Raw genomic sequence first — 16,038 nt, 5'->3', positions numbered from 1 at the left:
TAAAAAAAGGTTATCCCATGGAGGGAACAGAGCCCAAGTTTTTATTCTAACTTGAAGCAGATATCCAGTCAATAAAACAATATTGCTCAAGGAAACATGTTCATTCCTCAGTATCCTGACAACACTTTAAGTTTGATCACATGGCTACTTAAAAACAAAATAAAACTATATAAATCAAGTTGAGAATCAGCACATAGCTTATTCATTGAATGTTCTTAGTAGTCATGGTTGTTAGATTTATGTTGTATACTTGGGTAGATTTGTACTTTTTATATTAAAATTAGAATGTTATTTGTAAAACTATTTAGAATGTATTTAAAAGACAGATGGTGAATTTTTATTTACAGCTATTGCAAGGGTGATAACCATTTATTTTGTACTGCTTTGGGAGAAACTATGTGACAAATGCAAAAAAGTGAGAAATGACTATATCTATATAAATGAAATAGAAACTGAAAGTCTTTAAATAAATTATATAACCTCTTGTTTGACTCTCACTCCTGTTAATAGTATTAAATGCATTAACATGTACTTAATGGTTTATAAAACATGGAGCTTTACTTCAACTTTTAATTTCTATCAAGAAAAAAATAGTTTTTTAATTCTATTACTTTGTGACCCTATTATCCCACCTAAAGGTCACCCCCCATCTTTTGACATTTAGAAACTTCATTGACTTGATCTATTTTCTATGATCTTGACAGCTTAGCTGACTATTCCAACGAGGTGAACATGGCCCAATGCCCCTAATGACAATGCACTGTTAGGATCCACGCAGCACTTAGAGCTAGAGAATTCTCTTTTATTGAAGAGGTTAATTTTCATTGTCCTACTGTGAGGTTTTAAGAACCCCAGGTCCTGTCAGAGAAGATCCTAGCCTTCAAGAAATAAGAAGGAAAAGGGGGGGAGGGGAGAAAATTCACACTTTACAATTATTCAATTCAAATTTTAACACTATTAAATTCAAATAATAACTCCTAGAGTTAGCAATTTTTTTTTACTGGAAGCTGATGTTGTCTGCCCACTTCCTAGCACTGGACTTAATGGGAAACTGATAAATGCCTCTTATTAGAAGTAGGCTGACTGTAAACTACACTGAAGAAAGTATTCTTGCCTTACTATAAATGCAGAAGAATAAAAAAGCTTTTAAAAAAATAGAGAATCAACACTTCTGAACCCCCTAAAGCTGTCAGTCATCATGGTGACCTACTTATACCTCAGCCTGCTGAAATGCTGTATTATATTGAAACATTAAATTATTTAAAACAAAAACAAGCATCTAGCAAAAATTTTTAAAAAGACAGGGATACCAAATTTATAATTTATGATGATAAAAGTGATTTTTAAAAGGTTTTTTTAAGGTTTATAAACTTTAAGATTGTAACACATTCACAAAAGGCAGATTTTTAATATATAAACTATAATTGCAAGTTCCATTTAATAAAAAGAGATTAGGGGAATTGGCTCTTTCTTTTAACACATAACTTAAGTAATATTGATTAAAATTAAAAGGTATTAGGATGCCTCTGATGTTCTCAAGAGAATCACAGACATAAAAGTTTTCATACAGATAAAGACCACTGGGAAAATTACTTGAATGATAAATTCTCAAAGGATATGATATTTAGCAGATGCTAAGTAATACTCAGCACATTTCATCTGGAGTTCTCACACCTTTTTTTTTTGTAAACAAGTAGTGGAATTAACATTTTTAAGGGTGAAAACTGTGAAAGCTGGGCCTTAACTTTGCACAATAGGAGGTTAATAGTGACAATGTGAATGGAAGATAGGAGGTATTATTTTATATGATATATAAAATATATAACAAAGGCAAAACAGATCAAAATAAAAGGTACTAAGGTACTAGATTACATAGTGAACTCTCAATCAGAATCTAATGACAAGTAGTACTCTTGTACTTGTACCCTTAGTACTCTTAGAAATAATCCATCCTTAGTCCATTCTTTGCCCTTAAAATTACAGAGTAGGGTAATGGGATCCTTTTTTTAGGAACTTTTCCATGGGAATTAAACTACTGAACTACTTAAGAAAGAGAAACAGAGGCTCAGTAGAAATAAGTATAGTACATATAGTCTTACTATATATCTATATCTATATCTATATATATTATATGAATGTATATAGGTATCATTAAAGATATCTACAAATATTTATATACGTGTGTGTACATGTAGAAATATAAATATATTTACATATACATACATATGTATGTATATCTATCTATCTATCTGTTGGTGTTTAATTGCAGACTTCTTGGGAGGTAGAGAGGATGGGGGGGTGATAAAGTAAAAAGTATACATCAGAGAAATAATCCCTCCTTACTCCACATGAAAGAAAAGAAACTCCCACTACTATTCTCTTCCCTATTAAAAAAAAAATCTACATCCCCTCTGGATTTTATCCTCTTCTCCAGAAAGATGTTTTTCCAGATTTTATTTAAAAGCACATCTAAAAAAAAATAACTACTTTAGAACAGAAAGTCCATTTGGATTTGCTATACTGGGTCCACGACTGGGCTATTTTCTGAAGAAATTCTCAGAGATCAATTTCTTTGGTACAATCTATATGACATACTGATTATTTCACTATTTCATGTCAATTGGCACCATGGTAAATAACTTTCTCTTAGTGTAGTGATGTCAAACTTAATTAGAACAGTACAGAGATATTCCTGAGGATTGCATATTGACTTAGAAAACCACACACAATAACATTAACTATGTTCTATTATATTTTCATTTATTTTATTAAATAATATCTAATTATATTTTAATCTGGCCATCATTGGGCTAGCTGATACAGAAATTTGTAGAATCAATTGTTTAATTTCTTAGGAATCTTTTGGTCCTAGGACTTGTGTTTTATGGACTTGATGATATTAAATTTCTCTACTGACAAAATCGACATATAATTAAACTTTAATAAATGAAATCTCTTTGAAATCTCTTTAGTGTAGTCCGTGGAGGTTTTACATAAGGTACATGAATTTGTTTTTTAAAAAATGCTTTGATAATTTGTAGTTCAGTATAATTGATTTCCTTTTTTAATCTTTGGTATTTTATTTTATGTATTTGAAAATATTCTCAAAAGGTCTCCATAGACTTCAACACACTGACAGGGTTCCTTAACATGAACTTCTAAACCAGTTTAGCATGCTATAGTGTCCATAAAAGTGGCTTATAATCATAAAAGAATACTGTAATTTCTATAATGGTCTAGCATTTTCTTGCAATTGCTCTGTAAGTATTTTACACCAATTTTTCAGATGAGGAAACTGAGACTCTAACAACTAGTTAAGTGCTAGAAATGCAGCTTTTCTAAATTAAATCAAATCAGTAATTTCTCACTGTTTGTGCCATGTCCACCAGCCTCTGTCACAGAAGGGAAGGCAGCATATGGAGCAGGAGGGGCAGGCAGTACAAAGGCAGGGAAACAAGGAAATAGAGAGTACAGCTGAAGAACAGTCAATAGGCCATACCATATTTCCCCAGGTAAAAGATGCACCCTTTTTTGAAAAATTTGGGGTCTAAAAACTGGGAGCGTCTTATACAGTGGTTGTAGATTTTTTTACTTGCATTTCCTGTTTTTTTCACATTTGTTGTCTTTTCACTCAGTGTTTCACATTTGTTACCAGCATATTAGGTTATGTTTTGCCACAATCTACTAAGAAATGGGTCAGAAAAGATTTTCATCCAGTGCTGAGTTCAAGTTCAAAGTGATCCAGTTTGCAAATACACCAGTTTGGTCCTCCTTTGACTGGGAAAACAATTCAAGACTGGCTATGGGTAGAAGAAACCCTCCTGAAAACTCCCTGGTAGAAGAAGGCCATGAGAGGCAAGTCAGAAAATAGTCTGATGTACAGAGGGGATGGAAGAGATGGATTGAAGAGCAAAGGGCCAGTGGAATTACTGTGTCCACAAAGATGGTTCAGAAGGAGGCAAGAAGAATTGCTGATGAAAAAGAAGTGGCTGATTTCAAAGGAGGACACGACTGATGCTTCAGATTCATGAAACAGAATGGACTAAGCATGCGCCCATGCACCAGACTCGTTCAGGGAGAGCTTGTGGTCAACTACAGACCACAGTACAGGCAGGAGAGTAGGCAGAGCCTCTCCTAAGACAGTGAGCAATCGTCAACTGCAGGTGAGGCCAAGCTAATGGATGGGAGTTTTGATGGTGATGAGGAGTTGTAGAAATTTTTTGATGAATCAAAACTTTATAGAATACATTTTTTTCCCCAAATTTCAGGCCCCAAAATTAAGGTGCATCTCAAACATAGGGAAATATGGTAGATGCTGGATCACAAAGTTCATGGAGAGGAAAAAGTGTAAGATGATCAGCAAGATGGAGAAGAACAGAGAGAAATGTTAGTGTCAAACTGAGGAGCTGATCTGTGATTACAAGGGAGTGTGTGGAACTTAACTGAGTGATGATAGGATCAGACCTAGACTTTTGAAAAGTCACCCAATAGATAAAAGATAAGACTGAACAGTTTTCAAAGAAAGAAAATAATATGAAAAAATGCCCCATATCACCAATGGAGAAATCAAAATAAAGCAACTTTGAGGTTCAACCTCATAGTCATCAATCAGCATGAAACTGGTTATTGAGTCTACTACAGATCTGTTATAAAGGCAAGTTGATTTATTTCTCCCTTCTAATAATAGATATTCCAGCCCTTTCCTTCCCTCCTCAAGCCTTTATGGGCATCATCTTCTCTACCTGCTCAGCTGAGGATCTCAGATTTACACTGCAATGAAAAACTGAAGCCATTATACAAGAGTTCTCTCTTCTTCCTCCTTCATCTCACATCACTTGGACATCTCTGTACATACAATTTTTTCCTTCACCTCAGTCTTTTATGAAGAGTCATTTCTCCCTGCCAAAGCAAAATATTCTGTTGTCCATTCTTGATCTGAACTCAATTTCTCTTCTCCAAAAGATTGCCCTCTTTTAGTTTCCCCATTCTCTCTAATCTTACCTAGCTCCTTTCCTGATACCTACAAAACCACTATATCTCTGTAGCCTTAAAAACAAAGTAAAAAACCTTTCATTTGCTCCCCGTCTCTGAAAATTAGTCCTATAGTTATCTAATTGTGGTCCACACTCCTTATAAAAGCTGTCTTCAATTGATTACATCCACTCTTCTTTTTCATTTACTTCTAAACCCTCTGCAATCGGCAAGTTGATTAATTTAGAAAAACTGCATTTCTAAGGCTGCTGATGGCATCATTAACTGAAATTGTTCTCTCAATAGTCATCAATGATCTCTTAATTGCCAAATTTAAAGGTACCTTCTCAATGATTATACTTGTTTGATTCTCTGCAGCCTTTGACAATGTGGATCACCCAATTTTCCTGGATAATCTCTAGGTTTTTGAGATATGGCACTCATGATTCTCTTCCTCCTTATTTGATCACTCCTTTATGGTCTCCTTTGCTGGTTCTTTATCGAGGACACTGTTATATATCATCAAGGTCATCCAAGTTTCTTTCTTCAATACCTTTATTTTATCAGTTTCCTATTACCTCTATACAAAAGATTTCCAGATCTACACACACACACACGTACATACACACGTATAAAATTCTAACTTTTCTTCTGTTTTCCAGTCTCAAATTGTCAAATATCTAAAAACAGTTCTGACTAGCTTTTCCCCAAAACTGTCCCAATTATTGCCAACTTCGCTATTATTACAGAGAGCACCATGATTCTTCCAGTCATGGAGGATCTCATTTTCATTCCTTCCTCCTCTCTCACATTGACCCCACATTTCCAATCTGTTCTCAAACCTTGTTATTGCTACCTTCATAAAATCTCTATACAATTTCTTGTCTCCTCTAACACAATTGCTATTCTGGTATATCATCTTACATAGAGACTATTGCAATAGCCTCCTTGCTTCAAGTCTCTTCTATTTTCTGTCCATTTTTAATGTGATCTGAACATGCATGCCTGACCATGCCACCCTCTGACCTCTTGGTAGATTCTAGTAGTTCCCAAAGGTCACCAGGATTAAATATAAATTCTTTGTTTCATTTTTAAAGCCCTTTATAACTGGATCATTCCTCACTTTGCAGTTTTCTGCTACCTTGCTCAACCTCAGTGATCCAGTAACACTATCCTCCTCACTTTTGCTCTCACATGGCCCTTCAACCCCTGTCTGCTTGCCTTTTTCCATGGGCATCTTCCTTGTCTAGAACATTCTCCCTTTTCAACTATGTCACACTTTCCAATACTGCCTTCAAGTTTTAGACAGACAGAAAGATATATATATATATATATATATATATCTATATATATAGATATAGATATATAGATATATAGATATATAGATATGTAGAAGAAAGATAGACAGACACAGATAGATTGATATGCTGTCATCTAGAGAGCTCTTCTTAGATACAGAGAGATATATCTCTGGAGTCTATATATCATTTTACAGAAAGGCAAAACACAGTCCAAACCCTTAAGGACCTCATATTTTAATGGCACAAATAACATGTAAACAACTACAAAGAAAAGCCAGTGATATATATATACTATATATATATATATATATATATATATATATGTATATATGTGTGTGTCTATTTATATAGATGGATATCTATTAGAAAATCTACATCCATACATGGCTACTTAGAATTATCTATCTAGTCCTCAAGAGCAGGGGTTGTGTTTTGCTTTTCTTTGTAACCCTAGTACTCAGCACATTTCCTGATAATATGTTGTTGAATGACTGAACAAATAAACAAAAGAAGAAAATGATACATTTTGAATAGGTTGTGGAAAAACAGAAAAATTAATATACTGATAGTGGAACTGTGAATGGGTAGAAAACCATTCCTAAAAGCAATTTGAAACTTTGCCTCAATACTCATTAATCCATGTATACACTTTGATTTATCAATACTTCTAATATGTCCATATCTTAAAGGAGATCAAAGAAAGAGAAAAAAAGATCCATTTAAACAAAAATATTTATAACATTTTTGTAGTAGAAAAAAGATACTAAGTACTCATATATTAGAAAATTGCTAAACAAATTATTATATGTGAATGAATATTATTACATGACAAAATGACAAAATTGACAATTTCAGAGGAAGGCAGAAAGACCTGTATGAGCTGATGCTTGTTTAAACAACATATACAAAACCAACAACGTTATAAAGAAAGCCAACTTTGATCAATACAACAAACTAGAATCTAGAACACCTCCCAAGAGGGGGCTGAAGGACTCAATGTAAAATGAGATGTACAATTTTGGACACAGCTAATAATAAATTTGCTTCCCATGACTACGGGAATGTACATATTTGTTACAGAGCTTTTTCTGATATTAAAGTAAGGGATGTAAGAAACTAGGAGGAAGGAAAAATTAAAGTTTGTTAAAAAAATTAGAAGAAAGTCACATGCCTTTTTAGAGGCATTATAAGGCAGATGAAAGAATTCTGGCTATTAGCAAATGTGAACCTAATTATTGTCACCCAGCTTACTTGCTTTTAAGGTTCCCTAAATACATTTTATGTGCCTAGTCCTGAATCAATCTGCTGGCTGTCACATAATATTTTTTCAAGACAATAAACATAACTTTAAAAATAATAATGTAAGCTTTGAAAGAGTAGGACCATTTTTCCATTTCTTTTGTATCCCAAATGCTCACTGGAACAAAGTAATCATTTAATAACATCCTTGCTGACTAACTGACTGCTACCACCTTAGTACAGACTTTTATAATGCCCTAGTGGCCTACTGCGTCCTAATCTGTTTTACTACTTACTCTACTCCATAACATTTTTCAAATCCTTGTCATAGACTCAATGATTTTCTAAAAGGGCTTAGTCTCATGTCATTTTGCTAAAAAATTGTCACTGGCTTCCTAATGACTACTAAATAAAGTTCAATCTCTTGTTTTGGGGTCCTTTGTTCCATAGTAGAAGTATTTTACTTAAACAAATTTCTTTCAAAACATATCTCTGCATATGTATGAATGCACACATACATACATACATACACATACACAAAAAACATTAAATTGAAAGATATTCATCTTAGTATCACATTTTGAGCTATCAGAAATAGTTTATTTGGCTTTTTAAAAAATCCTTTTAACAGAATTCTGTTAGTAACAGATTAATCAAAGAGATAAGAATGCGCCCCTATTTCTGGGAAAATAATGATACCAATTTTACAGTGGAATATTGTATATACTCATTCCTTCTTAGATAGAAAATAGTTATCAATTTGAATAAAGTATAGGTCCCTTCCTGATGAAAAGTTCATTGGCAAAGATCAGTCACCTGAAATGTGTGAGTGCTGTACTATAACAGTGTCAACTACTCCAAATGAACTACCTGAGAAAGGTAATAATCTGCTTTACGAATGTGAAGTTATAGTTTAGTGTGAGTTGAGAATTAAATAGATCAACCTGCTCATCAGGAGCATCCTGCCTTCAAGGAGGCTGGCAATCATGGCTTAATCAGTTTACTTTATCAAACAAAACAATTACACTCAGTAAATTACAACAGCACAGCTAAATATGCAAGAGTGACTCAGATAATGTCTCAGAAAAGAACACAATAAATTTTAAGGATAATGCTGGACTGAAAAAAATAAATCCTGGGAGAAAATATAGCTAAGCACTAAAGTGAAAGCTTGATTCTGAAATGCTGGGGAAACAATGCTACTTTGTGATATATTCCCAAATGAGTACCTGTATGTACATAGGGTTTTTATTTTAATGTATTGATTTCTAATTGTCCTAATTTTATTTAATGTACCTTGAGAGGACTATTCAAAAGTGATGCCAAATCTAATAACTCTAGTCAACTCTGTGCCACAATTTCTCTAATCTACAAGTCTAGACCATAGTTGTGTAGATATTCCAAAATGCTTCTGGGATACTAGAAGGATTTAGAGAACATCTAAGGATATACAGGACTTGCTATATGTCTTTAAATCACCATTTTCATCAGGACTTCATCTTTAAAACTGCATTTGCATTTATACCCATGCTTAATTTTATAAGTAATGATATTTATAAGAAATTTGAAGTCACAAAGCTGGAAAAACATGGAACCTGCAAGGTTCATTCTTATTATCAATTCAGTAATCAATATTGACTTTCTCTAAGAAGGCCCTTCAGAAAAGACAAGAAAATTAGCTTTAGAATCTCAGCTTTAGAATCTCATCACTGCAATTTCATACACAACAGCTTTTTTGATTTATACTTTAAAAATTTCTATTTGTTTTTTATTTTTATTTTTAAGGAAAGTTTTTTAGTTGAATGTGATAGTGCCCATAGATGTGATGGGAATCATTTTTGGAAATACAAGATTTTGCTTGTCTATTCAAAGCAAAATTTCCTTGCATTGGATATCAAAATAATATTTATCAAATAAGCCAGTTGGAGATTAACTTAGAAAGTAGTGTGAGATATAATTAGAAAGTTAGGGTGATATCACTGAGAGTCTTCAAGGACGGAAAAAAGGAATTTGGATTTTATTCCCTAGACAATGGGAAACTGAAGGTTTTTGGAAGGAGTATCATGGAAGGAGTACCTCAATTAAGAAGTTATCAATGAGGGGCAGCTAGGTGGTGAAGTGGATAGAGCACTGGCCCTGCAGTCAGGAGTAGCTGAGTTCAAATCCAGCCTCAGACACTTAATAATTAACTAGTTTTGTGGCCTTGGGCAAGCCACTTAACCCCATTGCCTTTCAAAAAAAAAAAAAAGAAGTTATCAGTGGAATGATCACCCCATGATAAACTGAATAGCAAAAATTGAGAAAGGAAAACAATAAAAAATTTCAAGAGAACAAAATCAAGTATCTTTCATAAGGTATATGATTGTAATTTCATTATGTAATAAGAAATGAAAAATATGAGGAATTTAGAGAAATATGGGAAGATTTAAATGAAATGATGCTTAATTTTATATATTGAACCTAATGATACAGACTCAGGCCTTTACTTAAGATGTCTTCCAATTTTTAATTTCTATGATTCTAAGTAGGCTTACATTTATCACATCTTATAATAGACTAGTATTAGAATGTGAAGCCTGGATAATATTTAAACCTTTCTCTTTCTTTTCTAAGAAAAGTTTCTTAATGGATTGGGAAGTATAAAATGCAATCTTTTTTTCCCCCCAAAAGCATAGGGTTTTCAACCAATTACCTTATTTATATCTAATACGATAAGCAGATAGGTAGAAAAAGGATCAAACTGAAAACAGGAGATGGAGATATGTTTTTGTCAGTTACTTAGAGAACAACAATTGTTGGAGCCCTGGACTGGTGAATGGCCACTGGAAGGTCCTGCAGATTTTCACGAGGGAAGGTAATAACAATTTAGATAAGGACTACTGTGAAATGCTTATTTGGGGGGTGTGCCAGACTGAGAAGGCATCTTCCTCATTCTTAAATATTCCCTTCATTTCAGCTGTGTGACCATGGACAAGTCACTTAACTTTTTGATCTGTATTCTCGGATGTCAAATGAAAACAGTGAGGGACAAGACTTCAATAATTATTTCTGGCTCTAAAACTTTTTTTCCTCTGATTCTCTCCTACCTCCAAACCTGGAAAGGTAAATCTTAGTTTAAGAGACATTAATCACAATTCTTAATTAGTAATTAGCTTGATCTGCCTTTTTCAAAGAAGACCACAACATCAGGGAGATGATGCCATTGACAAGTAAGTGAATTGGATTTGACTGAGGGGGTACTATGTGAAGTCACCAGCTTCATTTTTTCCTCCAGAAGTATCCGGGTTCATTGGTCAGATGTGAATCAGGATGATTGCAGATGGCCCTGGATGCCAGGCAATCCAGGTTAAGTGACTTGCCCAAGATTACAAACTGCTAAGAGGTCAATTTGAACTCAGGTCCTCCTGACTCCAAGGCCAGTACCCTATCCATTGCACCACCTAGCTGCCCTTCTTAATTTGTAAAATTTAAATAAACAAAAAGACAGTATATTATAAAGCAAGAATACTGGATTTAGCATCAGAGGGCTGGTTCAAATCTGTGTTCTCCTACATATTATCTAGTTGTGTCTCTGGATCTAAATTTCCTATTGTAAAATGATGATTTTTGGAATAGATGATCTCTAACTTCTCTTCTACTTTTAAAATCTATGGTCAATGAGGTTTTATCATATTATACATTCTCTATTTTGTTCAAATTAGATTTAATAAACTACTATTATTTCATTTATAAGCATCACCACTCAAGATTCATTAAATTATGTATCTAATATTACACATACATAAAAGAAAGCATTCTTATTTATTTTCTCTTGGAACTGGCATACCTGAATTTTCAGTAGGTCACCTTTTTAGTATATTTCTTTTGAAAGTAGATGTCTAAATTATTGAAATACCAGTATAGCAGCTTGCAAAGAATAAATTAATGAGTTTCGAAGTTTAGTTCTAAAAATAAAGCTCTATATACCTTCAACATGTATACAATATTTCTATATTTTATTGTCAATACTAATTTGCCATTGGAAGGGCGAACTATATAAAATAACTCAATTTAACAGCCTGACTTTGATAGTTATATTTAGAGTCACAGTCTCTTAAAAATATAACACTATAACTCACAAATGTAATTTTTTCAATTCCCCTAAAGTCCTACCAGAATCCCTCATTCCACTATAGAGGTGACCCTTTATTTGCAAAGGCTTTGACAGTGTAGTGTCAGCACTGGTTCTATCAAGTTGAAAAGGCTCTGAATACAGGTCAAGGGATGAGCTTGTTGGCCTACTAAGAACTAAATAAGTTCTGAAATAGTTAATTATCAGAAAGCTGGTGACCTCATGATTAATTTTTTTCAGGCAAAATAATTTATGAAGGCCTTGGTAGGAGGAGAACTCACACCAACAAAAGCTCAGATCTCCTGAGGTATAATTTAGATTTCATGTAAAGGATGGCACAGTCAAGTCTCAAGGAGATCAAGGTAAGAAGGGAGGATATTTCATACCCAGGGAATATTGGGACAAAGACCCTGAGTGGAAGGTGCAAAGAGGCAAACTGAGGTCAGGAAAAAACTCCTAACAATTAGAATGACCCAAAATTGGGGTGGTCTTTCCTTGGGAAGGAGCAGTCTTTCACTGGGTCTTCATGTAAAGGGTAGATGATCACTTCTCTAATGTAATCTAAGGGAAATTTTGATACCAAAAATGTAGGTAAAGTATTTTCTTTAGTATAAACCATACTATTTGTTAGGGAGAGCAAAAGAAAGAAATTGTTCTCAAGTCTGAATTCTACTAAGGTGGGGGGGGGTGTCCCTGGAGAAAAGCCAGTGAAGATCCATAGTCCAGAACATGTGAAAAATTAGAGAAATCACATAAAGGATACTCTAAACTTATTAAATACCAGAATAACCTCTCACTTTTCACTTTTGAAGATTTTACAATTGAATATATTAGAAATAGACCAAAAGGAGGAAAAAAAAGGACAAAAAATGTGTTTGCAGAATGAAAAACAAATATCATCCACAAACTGATCTTTAAGAAAGAAACAGGATTGACATGTATTAAGAATACATGATTTTTAAGAAGAAGATTCTCAGGAGGAAGTATTACTTTATCACTCACCTCTGGATACTTTAACTTCAGTGTTTTATGCATTTCTCGAAAACGACTATAACGCCTGAACACGGTCCATGTCTCATCTAGGACAGTAATCTATTAGTGAAGAAAATTGGTTTGGATTTAGTATCATTCAGCAGGAAAATGAATATCACAAATGTACCCCGGTTGCATGGTACACTTGGTTAATTGAATTTTTTTAAGCTTTGGATTGGAAACAAACTTGTTCAAATATAATCTCATCTAGCTATATAGTTAAGATGATTAAAACTAAGATGAGCATTCCATTTTAAGCACACACATTTTCTTCAAATAATAGTTATTTTATTACTACTCCCTATGTAGGATAGCACACTTTATTTTAAAAGAAGGAAAAATTAAAAGATCACAGATCTAAAGATGGAAGGAATCTTAAGAGGTTATCTAGGTCATCCCTTTGGTTTTACCATTGAGAAAAATGAGCCCTATAGACATTAGGTGATTTTTTTCTGAAGGTACCTTTGTAACCCTATATTAAGTGGCAGAGGCAAGGTTTGAAGAGTAATTCTTTGATTACAAATACACTGCTCAATTCACCATGATAATATATGTTTTATACAAGGAAACTTGTATAACCCAAATCAACTGAAATGATCTCATGAATATGATAACCAAAGGAATTTTATCTGTAAGACATGAAAATCTGGTGTGACAATTCTTTGTTAAATTTTTGAAAAATTTATCCCCAAAACCAGAAGAAATATTTTTTAAAGCTGTAAGTAAAGCTGATTATCCAAATCATTAAATGGTAAAGTGGTCAAGTGAGTTTAAATCCCACTTCTGAAACACACTCACTCTCTCTCTCTCTCTCTCTCTCTCTCTCTCTCTCTCTCTCTCTCTCTCTCTCTCTCTGAGACACAATTGTGTTTCTAGGCAAGTCATGACAACATTAGTGCACTAAACACTAATGATTTTACCTAAGGTTCAGGGCAGGTACTGTATACTGGCAGACAGTTCTCTATACTAATGAAATCAAAGGTCCAATCCCCCCAAAATATTAATACAAATTATTATCTTTCTGATAATAAGAAGCTGGGACAGGACTCAAGGGAGAAGAAAGTGAACACTTAAAAATCAATCAACATGGGAGCAAAGAACCTCTGGATCACCAGGCATTTTTTGTGGGACATGCAATATGGCATCTTATTCTCTGTCCAGTTCTTTATCTGTATAAGCTTTCAAGAAGTACAAGGAGAACTCCGAGCTACAGCAGCAATAAGTAGTCTCTCATTTCTAGCTCCGAAGGTCTCTATGCACAATTCAAACAAAGAAAAGAAACAGGACCCTTATCATAAGGATAAGCATAGTTGTACCCCTTGGAGTCCAAAGAGAAGAATAAAAATAATACTACAATAGGGGTGGCTAGGTGGCACAGTGGATAGAGCACTGGCCAAGGAGGCAGGAGGACCTGAGTTCAATCTGAGTCAGACACTTAGTAATTATCTAGCTGTGTGGCCTTGGGCAAGTCACTTAACCCCATTTGCCTTGGGAAAAAACCCTAAAAAAATAATGCTACAATGGTGTCTTGACTTTGTATTTATCACACAAGTCATCTAACAGGTGAGAGTTTCTTAATACTGTTACTTCTTTATTATGGGACAACATTACTTAGAGCCTCAAGAGAGGTCTTCTGTAGGCTGAATTTTGATGTAAATGAATATTGGCATTTCAGTGATCTAGATCAATTGGATCATGAATAATTGGATTTATGTTTTTTTTTTCCTTTCACAAAATAATTAAAATATAATTGGCTTTTATAATATCTCAGATGAGGGGTAGGTTAAAGGTGATCATAGGAGTAATCAAAAGTTTATGGGAGGGTGGCTAGGTGGCACAGTGGATAGAGCACCAGCCCTGGAGTCAGGAGTACCCGAGTTCAAATCTGGTCTCAGACACTTAATAATTACCTAGCTGTGTGGCCTTGGGCAAGCCACTTAACCCCATTTGCCTTGCAAAAAAAAAAAAAAAAGAAAGAAATAGGCACTTTTTAAGGGGCGGCTAGGTGGTGCAGTGGATAAAGCACTGGCCCTAGAGTCAGGAGTACCTGGGTTCAAATCCAGTCTCAGACACTTAATAATTACCTAGGTGTGTCGCCTTGGGCAAGCCACTTAACCGCATTGCCTTGCAAAAATAAATAAATAAATTATGGGAAATAACTGTATTTAAATGTATTTAAATTTTTTCCCCCACTGAGCAAGTCTTGATGTATATAGACTTTAAAATAAAAGGCCATTTTTCAAAGAATATACTCAATTATCTTGTTCTCATTTTGTGGCTCATAATACCAAAAGGTATCTGAATATTCATTGAATGGATAGTATGAGTATTTAAAAATTTAGTTAGAACAGAAAATGGTATAATTACAACACAGAACATAAGGTATATTCATTTCAGAACATAAGTGAACACTTCAGATTGAAAGATTTGAAAGAAAATCTATAGCTTTTTATCTTTTAATATCATGAATTTAGGTCAAAGTTAGTCATACCAAAAGTATAAAATCAATCTTTTTAAATCTTAAATGTAAATTTCACAAAGCCACAGTGGAGTCATTATTGATTTTAAAATTAATATTTAAAGGACCTGGGTTTGAATCTCAACCTACTGCTTGTGTGAAACTGTTGACAAGGTTAAACTAGATGCCCCCAAAAGTTCCATATAACTCTAAATCTATGATATTAATGACATATAAAATTAATATTCAACAATGAACAAAAATAAGAAAAAAATGAAAATATCTATGTAGGAAATAGTATTGACTCTTTCCTTCTCATCATCAAAAAAAGAAAAAAGAAAAGAAAGAATCAACCCATTTTAGAGCTAGGACGCTTCAAGAATTCTCAACTTTATTGTGACCTTCCAGTGTACAACTTTTGGAAACAATATAAGATCTTAAGTTTGGAGCAAACTAAAAAAAGGGAGGTGGGAGAATATATTACATACAATTTAGCACCATGACTAATGAGATATGTTTAGGGGGTGAGAAGCAGAGAGATGATGAGCACAACAAATTAATCAGATCAAAATATTCAATTATTTTCCTCCCTGTAAAGAATGTGGTGCACATTATTGTTGCAAATCTTTAAGTAGCAAATTCATTACTTCTTCCTTCTTGGAATGGTTGTGTTGATATAAACCTATTTTTCATGTCTCTGAAATGATCAACTGCAACTTAGACTTCACAGATATTTCGACATGATGAACTGCTTTTCCTTGTAAGCAATTCACATCTGAATGCACTTTACAAATTTTATGGATACTATTTTTTTAATGGCTGCAGGAAGAACCATCAGTATTTATTTGTATAGATATAAACTGATCAAGGAAGATTCAAACACTTTAAACTACTGAATAACAGCTCTCATCCAAAAAGAAAACAAA

At 33.7% G+C, this 16,038-nt stretch overlaps 1 protein-coding gene across 5 annotated transcripts in view; it reads right to left on the bottom strand.

The window, feature by feature from the left end:
* The window catches only part of KIF16B (kinesin family member 16B), a 563,734-nt gene that overhangs the window by 87,487 nt on the left and 460,209 nt on the right, over positions 1-16,038 (bottom strand). For all 5 annotated transcript variants that reach the window (XM_074209402.1, XM_074209403.1, XM_074209400.1 and 2 more), the window contains one exon: positions 12,625-12,714. In XM_074209402.1, coding sequence (XP_074065503.1) covers positions 12,625-12,714 — 90 coding nt within the window. The remainder of the gene's footprint in view (positions 1-12,624; positions 12,715-16,038) is intronic.

The sequence above is a fragment of the Macrotis lagotis genome, chromosome 1 (assembly GCF_037893015.1).
Source record: "Macrotis lagotis isolate mMagLag1 chromosome 1, bilby.v1.9.chrom.fasta, whole genome shotgun sequence".
NCBI classification, from domain to species: domain Eukaryota; kingdom Metazoa; phylum Chordata; class Mammalia; order Peramelemorphia; family Peramelidae; genus Macrotis; species Macrotis lagotis.
Note: the sequence above shows the minus strand (reverse complement) of the source record. Positions and strands in the feature narration are given on the sequence as shown.